Source organism: Leptosomus discolor, chromosome 18, assembly GCF_034619465.1.
Source record: "Leptosomus discolor isolate bLepDis1 chromosome 18, bLepDis1.hap2, whole genome shotgun sequence".
In the NCBI taxonomy this organism is placed as follows: Eukaryota; Metazoa; Chordata; class Aves; order Leptosomiformes; family Leptosomidae; genus Leptosomus; species Leptosomus discolor.
The window spans coordinates 11311124-11325634 of NC_141408.1; the positions used below are offsets into that span (position 1 = coordinate 11311124).

The window sequence follows — 14511 nt, forward strand, 5'->3', positions numbered from 1 at the left end:
TCGAGCCCCGTCCAACCCCTGTGTGTGGCTCCTGGGGAGGGGGAGAAGTGCAGCCTCCCCCCAAGGATGGTCTGATGGTCATAGATGCAGCTGAGACCTGGCCAACGTGGTGCATCGCGCCTTGCTGAATTTATACCTCTATTAAAGGTACCTTCTTAAAGGTGTAGTAATGGTGGAAATAGTCCCCAAGCGCTGCAGGAGAGATCTGTGACAGAGCTGCTCCCACCAGCACGTTGGCTCCTGTGTCCTGTCCCCTGCCACGGTTTGGGTGCTGGAACAAAGATCATACATAGAGTCCTTGCTGCAAATAAAAACCCCATTCTCTTCAGTGCGCTGAGACTGCAACACTGGAGAGAAACACCCCGTGGAGCAGTATGCCATTCCCAGTATTCCTTTCTCCCACATTAGTTTTGCATGCTGGTGACATTTAAAAGTTAACAGATGCTTTTTATGACTCTTCTGTGTCCAATTTGTGCCCACCCTGCAGAATCCAGCCCATAAACTGGCCTATTTATTTCTCCACCCAGCTACAGTGACCCTTTTTTTTAAGCACCATGGAGAACCCAGACCTGCAGCGCTTGGCACTGTTGTTTTTTTTTGCTGGGGTGCTCTGGGCTGCCAGCTGGGCATTCAGCCTGGGCAGAGGAAAAATTCAACACTGGGTCTTTATTAAACATTGTCATTTATTTTGATTACGGATAGCTCCTTTATTTCAAACAGAACAGCTTATTCACTGCAAAGGTTTTTCATGCCTGATGGAAAGTTAGCATTAAAAAAAAACAAAGGAAAAAGGCTTGGATACATGCAAATCATACTGAATGTTGCCAAATGTATTAAAATGAGTAGCAGAGTTTCTTCTAAAAGTTACCTACTTGCGTACGGAGGAGAAACAACAACCGACAGCACGAAGCCCCTGTGGAAAAAGCTTCCTGGTGCGGTGATGTGAAATGACTAGAGACAACCAAAAAGTCTGACTGCGTTTGCACCCAGAAGAGGCAAAGCCAGAGGGTCACTGCTGCGAGCCAGGAAGATGATGATGTAAAGCTGGTCAGGGATGGGCTTTGGACAGATAGAAGAGAGCTCCCTCTTAGCAAAGGGAGTCATGTTTGGTCCTTTGAATGTAAGGGGGAGGAAGTGTCTCACACTTTCCTGCCCTCCCCCAGGTTTAGGAGCAAATGAAATTCTGGTTCCAAAGCCAAAGTGCCCGTTCCAGTGCTGCTGCTCTGGGGCGACTGATTTGCCATTAAAAATAAAACAAAATCGAAACTATGCCTTTTAGGAAAAAAACAAACCAACATTTTATAAACAAAGCACTTCTGGTCCGGGAGGGATGGACACAGCCAAGTGACCCAACAGCCTTTCTGAGGCTTTAAATCTCCACCTAGCTGTGCCCCCCCAGCCCTCAGTGGCAGTGATACAGGGATGAACCCCAGGATTATTTCTTCTTTTGTAAACCTTCAGTATTATGGTCTTTTTTTTTTTTTTTGTCAGCAACAGCAATGAACCTGAGCTGAGCCCTGGCTCCAGATTTTGTGGATCGTTCCCCAAAATGGATCAAATACTCTCAGTGTTGTCGGTGCAAGCTCCAGGCACCATGTTAAAAGCTCTGGAGTTATTACAGCAGCACCGCTGGTGGGAAACTGAATTTTACATCTGAATAAATACTGGGCAGGCACAACTGCCAGCCTGATTTCGGTAAGGCTGGAGGGTGAGAGCAGTGTCCAGGCATGCTGCGGGCCAGGATTTAGCTCTGCATCAGGAAAGCAAAGCTGTTCCTCTGGGCTGGCTCACAATATTAACCTGGTTAGTGTGTCATCAGACTTTTGTTGTATCTCAGCAGATATACTATTCATCAGCAACTCCTGAAGTCAGGATTGGAAAGGTTTATCTTGGCAGCAGTCCTCTTTGGGGTGACTGCTGTTTGTCCATCACGTGTGGGAGAGCAGCTGGGGTCTGGCTAGATCCAGTGCTAAGGAAAGGGAGCCTGCAAAGTCTGGGCACCTTCGGCCCTTTCATGCTCTTCTAAGGGTCCTGTATTAGACCACCTTGGAGATGCATTTTTGAGAGGTTAAAAAGCACAGCACATCACTAATGTTTAAAAATACCTGGCCAGCTTTTATAAAATAGAAGTATTCAATGTGATCACCTTTATGTGTTCTTTGAAAAGAAAAAAAAAAAATTGACATTCATTGTACGGGAGGAAGGCAGCAGTCTGGACTCCCGAAGCATCCCACCATGTGAACTGACCCTCCGTAGGGACCTCCAGCGCTGAGGTCTTGGTTTCCAGTCAGTCTTGCTCAGTGTGCCCACCCAAGAGCCACGGAGCCGGCCATCATGTCTGTGGGGTATCAGCACCTTGCTCCGAGTTGGGGAGTTCCCCAGCCTCAACTGTTCTGTCCGTCTGCTGGAAGCCTATGTTGTCAGTCTTGCCTGGTGCAGCTCGCAGGTCCTCCTGGCTCTCGGCCAGGCCGTCTTGGCTCTCCAAATCGCTTACCTGACCCTCGCCGAACTCCAGAATGGTTGGCAAGTTGCCTTGTTTTGGGCACCGTCTCTTTAGGCTGACCAAGAAGGGTTGTGGCAAGGAGAAGATGTCCACGTTGTTGCCAAGGTCAATCCAGGTGACGCTGGGGAACTTCTTGGGGTCCTTCAGGGTTTCGGTGAGGTCCCGTAGGATGGCTTTGGTGAGCCGGTTGCCGTTGAGGGAGAGGGTGGTGAGGTGGGGCAGCACGCAGAGCGCCGGCAGCAGCTGCAGCAGCATGTCGTCCGTCAGCTCCGTGAAGCACAGCTCCACCGTGTCGATGTGCTCCGAGCTGTGCTGGAGGTAGGATGTGACGCGGTCCAAGTCCTTCAGTGTCAGCGGGATGCCCGACAAGTCCACTGTGTTGTCCTGAGGCTTCCCCATCAGGACAGCTTTCAAGCTGCGGGGGAAGAAAAGGAGAGGGACATTAATGTGGGGGGACACACCTCTGCTTGGTGGCATCGCTTTGAGCTCCCTGGACACTCTTGGAGGGGGCAAGATCATGAGTTATCTAGGTAGGATGTTCAACTGGGGCTGGCCACCTCTTCTGTAGAGGCCAGGAGCGTGTCTGTGCAGTTGAGGGGCAGAGAGGTATTTCAAGGCTGTTTATTGATAGAGGATGGCCAGAAACAAGAAGACCATATTCAAAACCCATAATTCAGAGTGCAGAGTTCTTTTCTACAGCCACTGCAAAACCCTGGAATAAAGAGGCTATCCTGCTGCTTTTCAAGGTGCCAAAAAAAAAAAAAAAAAAAAAAAAAAGTGAGGAAGCCCTTGATTAGATGCACAGGAATTGCTGGTGCTTGTGTAACACTTCTCACACTGCTGATTATGAAGCTCTTTGAGCAGGAGGACACTGTCCTCTCGGCTGTACAGAGACCCCCAAGCCAGAACTTTAGCCCAAGACAGCAAATGTAGCACAGACACTTCCAAGGCTGGGTGATCTGATCTAGTAGTTCCAGTGTGTTAGATCTATTATGTCTCTTCAGTCTAGCTGCCAAGGAGAGGAGCACTATGGAGAAATCCTTAGATAAATAAATTAATTCTCACGATGGCCCTACAGAGACTCATTAGCATGAGCTAGACTGGAGTTTCACAGGTCAATTTATCTTCTAAAGTGAATCAAAGAACACATCTACAATGAGGACCTGTCGGCAGACTAGTGCTGCTGAGGACTTTTTGCTAATGAATTATTCTGAGTGAATTAGGAGGCGGCAGGAGCCTCACGCATGCTAATTGCTCACGTCAACTTGGCGAGCTCACGTCTCATCCGGAGCAGTGGCACACGCGTTAAGCCTCACGCCAAACCAGCCAGCTGCAGAAATGCTTTCGCCTTTCGTTACAGCCTGAGCCGGGGAACGGTCCTGCCCAGCATCTGTTGGTTTTTCTAGCTGAAAATGCAACCCAGCACCAACACCGCATTTCTTTTAGCTGCTGAGCAGTGCCCACTGCCGAGCAAGCCCACCGCCTCCGCTGCGCAGATGCTCAAGTGCCGACGCACCTCGTTTGAAATTTCTCTTGCACGGCCCAGTAAGATGTTTCACAGCTGGTCCCACGACACGCACCCCAAGCCGTGAGCTGTTTGTGGTCTGGGGGTGGGAGGCAGGCAGCTGGTAAGCGTTGGGCTTTTCCTCTGAGGAGTTACAGAAGCAGCACAGCTAGGGAGTTGTAAATTGTGCTGAGCGTAACTTCATATCTAATGCACACAGACAGGCAGCTTTGCAAGGCGTTGGGAGCTCCCCACTAGACTTTGATGGAATGACTTAGAACAGAGGCAGGGTGGAAGGAAATGAAGGTTATCTGTAAGTGCCAAAGCATTTTATTGTTGACTGATCAATACCCGCCTTCACCACCGGGGTATGAGGAGTTTGCCATGGCCACCTGGTGCACTGGAGACCTGCAAGCCAAGGAGGAGTGAAATTCCTGCAGCTCCTATGGAAATAAACCCCCCCAAAATTGTGTGTGTGTGTGCGTGTGCACACACGTGTGTACTTTCCAAAATCATCATCATCATCACCAGAATAACTTTCCTAAATAACCACAGAAGGCTGGAATTGCTACAGCCTATAGTCAAAGAGTTTGCTCCAAGCCAGCACGTCTCGAGGTGTTAGGAAAGGGCCAGGGAGAGCAGCAAGCCTGGCTCAGCCCAGCAGCAGAAGGGGACGTGCTGTGAGGTGTCCCCCCCATCCCTGTGAAGGGTGGCACTTGCAATCCGTGTGTGCGTGGGCATGAGCCAAGTGCTCTAGTTTGACTAATAGCTGTTGTCATCAGGAGGGCAATAAGATTTGGGAGCGTGGGGGTTGTACCAAGTATTGTGAACGTATGGATGATGATCTGCCATGCGTGTCTGCTCTGCCAAGGGTACGGAGCGATTTGCAGTGCCTCACTTGTCTGTCTTTCACAGCCCTGTGCAATATTAGCTGCCTGCCTTTGCCTCAACAGGCAGCGATTTCCAAATCACCACAGGAGGCCAGCTTGTTTGGTGGGGCAAGGCAGTCAGCAAGGCAGCCAGCTTAACAGGACTTATGCTGGTTTTAGCAGCAAATACAGAACAGACTACGGCAGGGCTGTCCTGATGTCCTGCCTGCCATCAGATACATGTGTACCGGTTGAGAAAGCAACTGCACTTGCACTTGGGGCTAAGATGTTGGCCAGGTCACATAATGCTGTGGAGGGCTTGGGGCTGAGATGCTGCTCTGTTGTCTCCTCTGGGCATGTTTTTCCAAGCTGCCCATGACAGCTGACTGCCCAGAGACTGTTACTTCAAATAAGGGGAAAAACGAGAGCTTTACTCCAAAGGTCTATGCCCATGGTTGTGTGCCAGTTAAGAAGAGTCTCCAAATCCAGAGCTACTCTTCTGCTCTCTTGAACGGCACAAAAGCCCTGTACCGGGTGCCCATGGCCAGAGACTGGCTACGGAGACCTGGCTATGACCCAGCTGAGCTGGGGTGAGAGCAGGCAAACTCCTAGGTGCTGGTTTTAGACCAGAAACATCTCACAAATCCCAAGCAGGTTCTGATGGGGAGGCTGGGAGGGGTGAAAGATCTCTTTTAGAGTTCCTTTGGTGATGCTGGATTATGCTCCACGGTCTGTTTAGCAGTACTTTGTTCTTACTCCCCCTTTCAAGATCTTATTACAAGGAAGCAATGGATGCAGATAAACACTGGGATTAAAGTCAACTTCCATCTAAAGGCTTGGCTGAACACGAGGAAAACAAGCTCTCTTCCAGTTTCAATTTATACTTAAGCCGTGGCTCTCTGACACTGCACTGTGGCAGAAAGGGAGGTAATTTCACAGAGCCTCCTCCGCTCGAGCAGGTACCGAAATCGGAGCTGTACGCAACAACTGTGCAAAAGGCCTGGACCATCACCTGGCTCTCGGCTCGCAGTCATTTCACATGAACTATTTGTTTTCAGGGAGCACCCCGTAGGAAAGAACTGAATTTGATTTTTTTTTTTTTTTTAAAGTTATGGTTCCCTGAGCCCTTTACAGGCTCACGTGGCCCGGTGCAACCCTCCTGCTCTAACAGAAGGGCACCTGCCTGTTGTGCTGCAAGCACAATGACTGAGTTTCACCTAAACTAGGCTATGCAATGTTAAGGTCTCCTTAAGAAAATCAATTTTTCCTCCCCTCTTCATGCCCCAGAAACTGCTCAGCTGCTCTGTGTGTGTTATTCAGTGATTTTATGTTTGAAGAGGGGAGCTTGTCCCAGTTGTGGTTGCTGCTGCTGAGGGGACATTGCTGCTGGCGGGGGGACATCGCTGTGGGCTGGAGCAGACTCAAGCCAGGCAGAAGAGGAGAGATCAGGAGGGGCATTGGGGGATCTAGGAAGACAGCGAGTCTCCCCCAAAAAATGCTCGAATGGCACTAGCCCAAACGGCAGCTGCAGGAATTAATTTCTCATCCTTAAAAACGTGGGTTTGCAAAGCAGTTGGCCAATTTCTCTACCACCATTAAGAAGACTGATTGACTTCTTATTAACCTTCTAATTCTAATCGCCCGGGAGACCCAAGGCTAATTTTGATCCATCACCCTGACTGCAGCCCTGGCATAAAGAAGGTGTTGGGACACGGCATTGGGCGAGCGAGCCAGGGCAGCTCAGCAAGTGCTATCTGCTGTGACCATGCTTGTGCCACAGGCTGGGGCAGGGTCCCTCAGGCCCTGGGCTGTGGGAGCTCATCGCTGGGCAGCAAACCCAGTAGCCCTCGATAGGAAGCCATGGGAGATGGGGAGAATGACAAATATCTGGGATGTCTTCCCAGATTTAAACATCCAATTTAAGCATCGTTCATCCAAAGAGTTGGGCCCTCACTTTAACAGTGCTAGGTTAGTCTTAAAGCTTATTTAACGTAAGAAAATGGCTCAAACTTTCTAGGGGCAAACAGCTCTGGAAGCTCTAGTAGAAATAACTTACCTAGGTGGGGGAATCAGTCCTTGAGCACACCTTGGTAGCAAGAGAACAAGTGGGCTTTTAAAATTAAGTTACGAAACTACTGATATTTTTCCTTGTTTAATATAAGTAGTTTGTTGTTCATTTTTGTTTGGGGTTTCTTTTCCCCTTATAGCAAGACAGATCATACAGGGCAAAAGTTATTATGAAATGATCTGGTGCCAAGCTCCAGTGGGGAGGTCAATAACGTCCTGGTGCTCAACACACGTGGACTCTCACTAAACCCTCCCGTGCCTTGGAGACCCATTTCACTGCTGCCGTGGCACTTCTATTAGTGGCAGTTCACGGTTTGCTGGGTTAGCTGAAACCTCAAACACACACCTCCGCAGTAATTCAACAAGATCTATGCTTATCCCTTTAGAAGGTCTAATTTAACATGTATGTGGGTAGAAAGACAGCTGTTAATGTGATATAGTTCTCTCTACTGGTAATTTTTTGGCAATATTGGTAAAGAAATCAATGAAACAGTATATTTAGTATTAAAAAAAAAAATTGGTGTTCACATGTTGGCAGCTACTTCTCTCCCATATGTACTGCCACATCATTTTTTGGAAGCAGTCCTGACGAGTGAGGTATAGCAAGGCTGGGGCCAGGGGGATGCCTTGGTAACAAGCTCTTCCCACCTAAAAAAAACCCCTAAACTACTCTTGTCTTGCACTCTTTGAGCACCAAAGCTGGTTATAGCATGATCTTGCTTCACATGAAGCACATAGTATCCCTGTGAATAAGTGATAACCACATAATAGCACAGCTAAAATAAGCATGCAGGGGTTGAGCCTTGTTTTGTCCAGCATGGGTATCTCCTGCATGGGGCGATGCTGCCCACCTGCCTTCGTCTAACTTCTTGTGGGACTTCTACTGTGGCTTTAATTTAGCAAAACTGAGAAGATGATAACAAAGGGGGGAATGGGGATGACTTCAGGGCAGCTCTTTTTTTTGTTTTTGAGCTGCTTTCAATATTGCTTCACATTTGGTTTTGTTTTTTTTTTTTTTTTTTTGTCTTGGAGCATGCATACAATTTCTGCCAGCAAGTAAAAGAGAATTTCTCACTAGGGCTCTATCCTTTTCCCCTTGAAAGGGATTTAGCTGATACCTACTGAAACGGATTGATTATCTTGTACAAATAGCCTTTTCACCCTGACGATCTGCAGTCTGTATCAAAGGCAGAGGAAATCTCCCGAACCACCGGGTCAGAGCAGCCCTGCGCTTGTGCGGGGGGACAGCTCGCTGTTCTGCAGCAGCCCACGCTCAATCTGTCCCTCGGGAAATAAACAAACCAACCCCAAACATGACTTAATAAAAATAGTCCTGTGGATATTCTGAACCATCTCATGAAAATGAGGAGGATATTATGTTAACAAACAGCTGTAAAAACTTTTATCCCTGCCATAAAGTTTGCCACAGAATGGCCCCAAATCTCTGGAGGAAGATCTTACCATTAAACAAATCCCTACGAGCTTTAGTGGAGGATCAGTTACACCCACTTGGTTTCATCCTCACATTTTATGAGGATATTCCATAGGGGAAGACACAGATTTTTTTCCCAGCTGGAAACAGTATATGAGGTTTTGATGAATGTAATGGTAGGACTGGGTATACAACCGTGCACTAAACTCCTGATGACACTTTGGCAGGATGCTGATTTATACACATTCATGCTGAACCAAAAGCTATTTTGCATGCAGTATTGAATCAGATCATAAAATGTTCCCCTGAACAAGAATATTGATGTTTAGATCAAAGAGAATTAAAAGAAAGGGATTTCCTCTTGCTTTAAATTCATGACATTGCTGTAAAGCACTGCCCAAATCGGGACATGAGATGCTGATGTGTCATGTAATGAAGTATAATTGGGCTATTGAGCCACTTCCTTGGAGGGCAAAGGAATAGCTCAAGAAAAAGTAAGATGCAGCCCCTTACAGTGAAGAATTACAGTAAGAAATTTATATGATATCACTGGAGAGAAAACTATATACAAAAATGTCAGCAAAAATTTATTGAACATAATGAATCATCAGAAAAAACGTAGTCTTGAGATAAAAGACTTGCCCTGAAATACTAGTGGTATCAAAGATATGTATTAAATAGCTTTTTCAAAGTCCCTACTCCTGCTTCAAATGATGACCGCTGAAACACTGGAATAGATATTTTGGAAGTGGAGGGAAGGGATACAAACAAATGCATGTACTCTGTTGACAAAAGCTCCCCCAGCCTCAGAGGAGGAACAGAGCCAAGAAAATATAACAATTTAGCTTAAATAAGGAATGTGACTGAAGCGCATATAATAATATATTATCTATAATGTATATATAACTCTAAGGATGAATAAAACAGAGAAGATGAGAATAGATTTTGTCTCTCAGTGCGTGACTTGAGGGACACCCACTGATGCTGAAAGCCTATACTCCCAGCAGATAAAAGGACGGAGTGTGTACACAGAGCTCAAATTAACCTCCTAGCTCCAGCCCTGGGATGTCACTGAGATCAAGGGCTTTGTGGGAGGTCCAAAGCGGACACGGCACTGCTGTGGCTGATAACATCAAAAGTGATGTTAGGATTTAAAAAAAAAAAAAAGAGTAAAATTGGCTGGGTCTATGTCTTGGAGTGTAATTATAGAAATTCTACAGTTCACTAAAATGGGGCCCTTTTGCTTCCTCGCCAGGAGCCTGGACAAGGGCTGGTGGGCTGATGCTGTGTGAGCAGCCCGTTGCTGAACAGCGATGGCTGTGGGACCCTGAAAAGCTGGTCCAAAGGCTATGTCAGGAGGCTGGGGGATATAAAAATATGCCCACACATGCCTCTGTATGTGTGTTTTGCATCTGCTCCTTATTTAAACTAGGGAGAGGTAATACAGTCCCAGAGCAAAAATGCTTCTACTTATGCCAGTGGCAAGGAAAAGACTGTATTTCCCAAGTTAAGTTAAAAAAAACCTCAGCCTTTTAACAGGTTTGTGATGCTGTCTGGTTGAATACTTCCCTTTTTTTCCTTTCTTTTGTTTTACAAAACCCTAGCTCTCATCAAAACATGAAAGATGAAATCCAAAAATAACGTAGACCGAGCCCAGATCAGAACCGAAGTTGCCAAATTCTTCAAAACTCAGAGACACAAGATTCCTACGTTGGACCACCACAGCTCATGCTCACCTTTTACTTCAGCCTTAAGTTTTACTGGTCAACACACCAGCGTGTCTGTGCTGTTGTGATTAGTCATCAGCTGGTTTAGCTCGTTGTTTACCGCCACCGAAAGGTTTAGAGGATTATTAACAGTGTAGTTCAAAGTCTCTGTTTTTCACCACCTTTACAAATGAATAGCTTGGAAAGATTTCACTTGTCTCCTTAGAAAGATTCAGGGTAAAGAGGATTTTTAAATATATAAAGATAAAAATACGTAACTTTAAACCTCCTTCAGAGCTTACCAATAAACCCATAAAAAATTCTTGGGTCTTTACTGTTAAAGAGGGAAAGTACCAGTGGGAATCAGTTATTTTGGTCTCTTCTTGTTCCAAGAACCTTCCCAGTTTTGCTAAGGTTGGCAGTTTTCACATCATAAAGTCTAGACATCCCTGTTGTTAACTTACTTCCCCCACTATCAAAATCCCAGACCAGTCCTCCAGCGAGTGCCATTTGATTTGGGGGTAGAAAGGGCAGATCACGCCGCTCGTCATATGGGGGCTTTGCTCCTAATTTTGTCCCCGATGTGTGACATCAAAATTAACTTTATTACGGCCATTTATAAAATAATTGTGGCTGCTGGGAATGCTCTGTGGGAATCACATCCCCCAAGATCCCTAAAGAGGATCTCCAATGGCCATTGCAAGACCAAACACTGGGCTATTTCTCGGATACAGCGCAGCATTTTTTTTAAGCGTCTTGTTAAAAGCATACCTGGAGGGAATGCTAAAGTTTTCTCTTGCAGCAGGCTCCCCAGCATTGCATGCTGCTGGTCGCTGCGTGTGTGCTGCTTGCAGCAATATCTCCTCTGTGTGCCCAAGTGCACGGGCTGCTCCAGGAATAGCTCTTTGTTTACACGTCTTTCCTTTCCAAATCCCACTGAATTTTCCTTGGCTCCTCACCAAGCTACACAGGCCTGTTCCTCCTCTATTCCAGCCACAAAGCTTGGTAAGTGCATGGGGTATTTGATAGGAAGAGTAATTTCTGAGGACCCAAGAGCATCCCCTGCACCAGGAGAACTGACACGGGTCTCGTGGCTTTGGCCACAGTGGGGTAGTGGAAGGACTGTTGGCATTAGAAAGACCTTGATCAATAAATCCTTCCATGGTGAGATGAAGTCAAGCATCCTTGATTTACATTTCTTTCCATGCCTGTGTAATGTCTCCATGGACATGTATTAAATTTTAAAAGCCTGTGATACAAATAAGAAGAAAAAGTCATTTTTATCCCTGGATGAGTGCTGACCCTTTCCACCAGCCTCAACTCCTTCATCTCCACCCGTTTGATGAAGAGCCATCCACTAGGGAGCAGCGTCACCCAGCCCTTAGTGCCTAAAAGCCAGCACAACACCCCAAACCCAGATCAGGAGGGACACGGCTCCCGAACTGCACCTTGCAAATGGGTTCCCAGCTTGCGGGGGATGGAGTGCTGTCCCATCCCTGGTGTGGTGAAGGGATGAGATGTCACCGTGCCATCGGATGCCCGACTCGTAGCACAGCCCTCAGCTCTTCTGCTGGGTATGTCAGATGAGCTGAGTCTTCTGAGAGCTGATGGTGGCTTTGGACAGCTGCACTCAGACTTTGAAGTCCCAGATCTGGCTCTAAATGCACCTAAGCATCCTAATATTCAAAATAACGTGTGCATGGAGGAAGGAATCTGATATATGGGGTGGAACATCTCTTTGGGGAGAAACAGTGCAGAAAAACAGAACAGAAGAAACAGAGAAGAGTCTCTGTTTGGGGCTGGGCAGATTAAATTATTTTAACATCTCCTAAAATGCCTCTAATTCTACTCTAGAGCATCTTTCTGAGGAAGGGAAATAAATGACAGAACTTTTCTTTGCATTAAGCATTTTGGCAATGCGATATTTAGTCCCTTTCTACGGCTGATGTGCCTCAGTCTTGTGCTAGCAGAGTGGAGAAGGGAAACCAAGGGGAAGGATGGTCAGGCAGCTTGGGCAAAAACTGCAGGCAGGAACTGGCTTCTGCACCGTCTTTCAGGGGCACATCAGCTGTGGGAAGTGCAAAGGCTGCATTGATTTTGGAAGCTGAGGAGAAAAATATCAGTATACAGAAAAGAACAAAACACATTGAACAAGTTATCAAAATTAATTTAAAAGGGGGGAAAAAATGTGCAATGTTTTTGGTTTTCAGTCCAAACCGTGTAAATCTGATATTGGCCAAGTGGAAGTCACAGCTCCATTACCTGGGAACTCAAGGAACATCCATCTGGGTCCAACTGCTGGGGCTCACACCCAGGCTGCTGGAGAAGCAGCTGCACTCGGTGGATATTTGGTGACTTATAGCCCGTGACGGGGCCCTATGATGGTACCCCCAGAGAAGGTCCAGTGGTTAAATCAAACAAAACATCCGGGATAAACCAAACAAAACAGCACCCACACCTCCCCATGGCCAAGCTCCATCAGCAAACCGCTCTTCCCTGCAGCTTTCACCAGCCTACAGCCGTGAGATGACTCCTGCATCATAATTTCACGGCATCTCTGTGGTATTTAGTAAAAGGACCCAATTAAACCTTTAAAAGCAAAAAGCTTCTTGGAAAATGAAGTACTGTTAGCCGACGAAGCAACTTGATAAATATCTCCAGTAGGGATAATTAAGCAGAAGAACTGCTCTCATTTGCATGCCGCACAGCCAGCTCCTTGTCATGGTCCAGAGCCGAGCAGGCTGGATTCAAACATCTAGTGAAGCGGTGGTCTTTTGCTCTGCACTAGAACCACTATTTATGCGTTACACGAACAGGGATTTTTTCCCAACTTGTTTTTAATTTCCTGCTAAACAAAATTCTAAAAATAAGCATTTGGGATCCATCAAAAGACTGCGCTATAATTATAACTCTATTTAACTTATTGCAAAAAATGTAAATGTCCTGCTGCTGGAGTACTGCATTTTCCTGCCTCCCAAAATGAAATGTATTTATATACTCCTCCTTATGATACATTTTGCTCTCAAGTAACCTGCTTTTTCCTATAAAGAAACTGTGCTGGAATATTCCCCACAAATTCTACTCCAGTGTAATAAGAAACTGCAGCTGATGCCCCACTAATAACATGCATTTGCAGAAAAGGCAATTTGCATAAGTGCCAACAGAAAAACAATCAAGAATTTAAAAGAAAACAACATGTTGGGATTGTTGCTTCTGTAAACGACCTCCTGGAAAAGAACTGGGCCAGTGTAAGAAATTTTTCAAGTTTGCATTAAAACAAACAATAGTTTGCAATAAAATAAACAACATTCTCTTTAGATTCTAACACGGGGCGGGGGGGGGGGGGGAAAGGCTGAGAAGACTCTTGGAAAGGGATTTTTATGATTGAGTGTATTAAAAATACCCAAGTAACCATTGGATTTACATGAGTTACTCCCCACTAGAAAGAAAGGAGGCTGATGTGCTTGGGTTTGACTAGAAAAAAGGACCTTTGAATTAGGTTTTAGTCCTCAGTGTCCAAAGGAAAGAGGCCATAGGAAGAGAAATCACCAGTAAATTGCTCATAAAAGCATACAATTTGCTGCCAATACGTTTAAAACAGTTCCAAACTGGTGAGTTGAAAGAAAGAGGAGGAAAAAGGAAAGAGGAGGGGCAAGAGGAAGGGGCTGCAATGGTGAGGGATGGGAGACCCATGGGGATGGATGGAGCAAGGCAAGGCTCCAGCCCCTTCTGCAAAACCAGGCTGGCTGGTTGCTTGAAATCCTTCATTTCAGCCTCTCCCTTTGGTTTCGTTACCGCTTCATCTTATCATTGCAAGGAACGACCCCGCAAATAGGCTGGATGTGACCCCGCAGTGTGGGGTGGGAGAGCATGGCTGCTCCCTCTCTGTCCCCCTTGCTACAAATTTTAGAGAAAAACAAATGAGTTTTGACACATCTTATCTATTTGCAGATGAAAGGGGCTGTAGTTAATTATCTCCCTCCCTTTCCAGTGCCCAGGGAGCTTTGGGGTAAACACACACAATCAGGCAGGGCGGCTTGAGACGCATCTGCTCTGGTTTACTTCTGTCCACCAAAAACCTCCCACAGCCCTCGAACCTGCCCCTGGCGCTGTCAAACAACAAAAAAAGCCCAGGAAAAGTGTGCAGAGAACTGCATGTATCAAACCGAACCGGCTTTTGCTGAAGGTCTGAGGTTCACACTTGGTAGAGGCTGTTTGTGTTTCCTGTTCCTTGAAATAAGTTGAATTCCATTAATACAAAGAGGAAGAATGCAGGATTTTTGCTGGGGGAGGTGATGAGGGGAGAGAAGCTTCAACTCTGATCCTCCAGCCCCGTTTTCTCATCAGAAACCAGCCCAAAGAAGAAAAAAAACCCCTTTCTCAACTGCTCTTCCTGCAATTAGGGAGTGATCAGCTGCCAAAGTGTGTGC

General features: G+C 46.4%; 1 protein-coding gene across 1 annotated transcript in view; it reads right to left on the reverse strand.

Annotated features, from left to right (window-relative positions):
- Positions 1-2332: 2332 nt before the first annotated feature.
- The window catches only part of LRRC75A (leucine rich repeat containing 75A), a 91096-nt gene continuing 78917 nt past the window's right edge, over positions 2333-14511 (reverse strand). The window contains exon 4 of the mRNA XM_009961447.1: positions 2333-2918. Within this exon, the coding sequence (XP_009959749.1) occupies positions 2333-2918 (586 nt within the window). The remainder of the gene's footprint in view (positions 2919-14511) is intronic.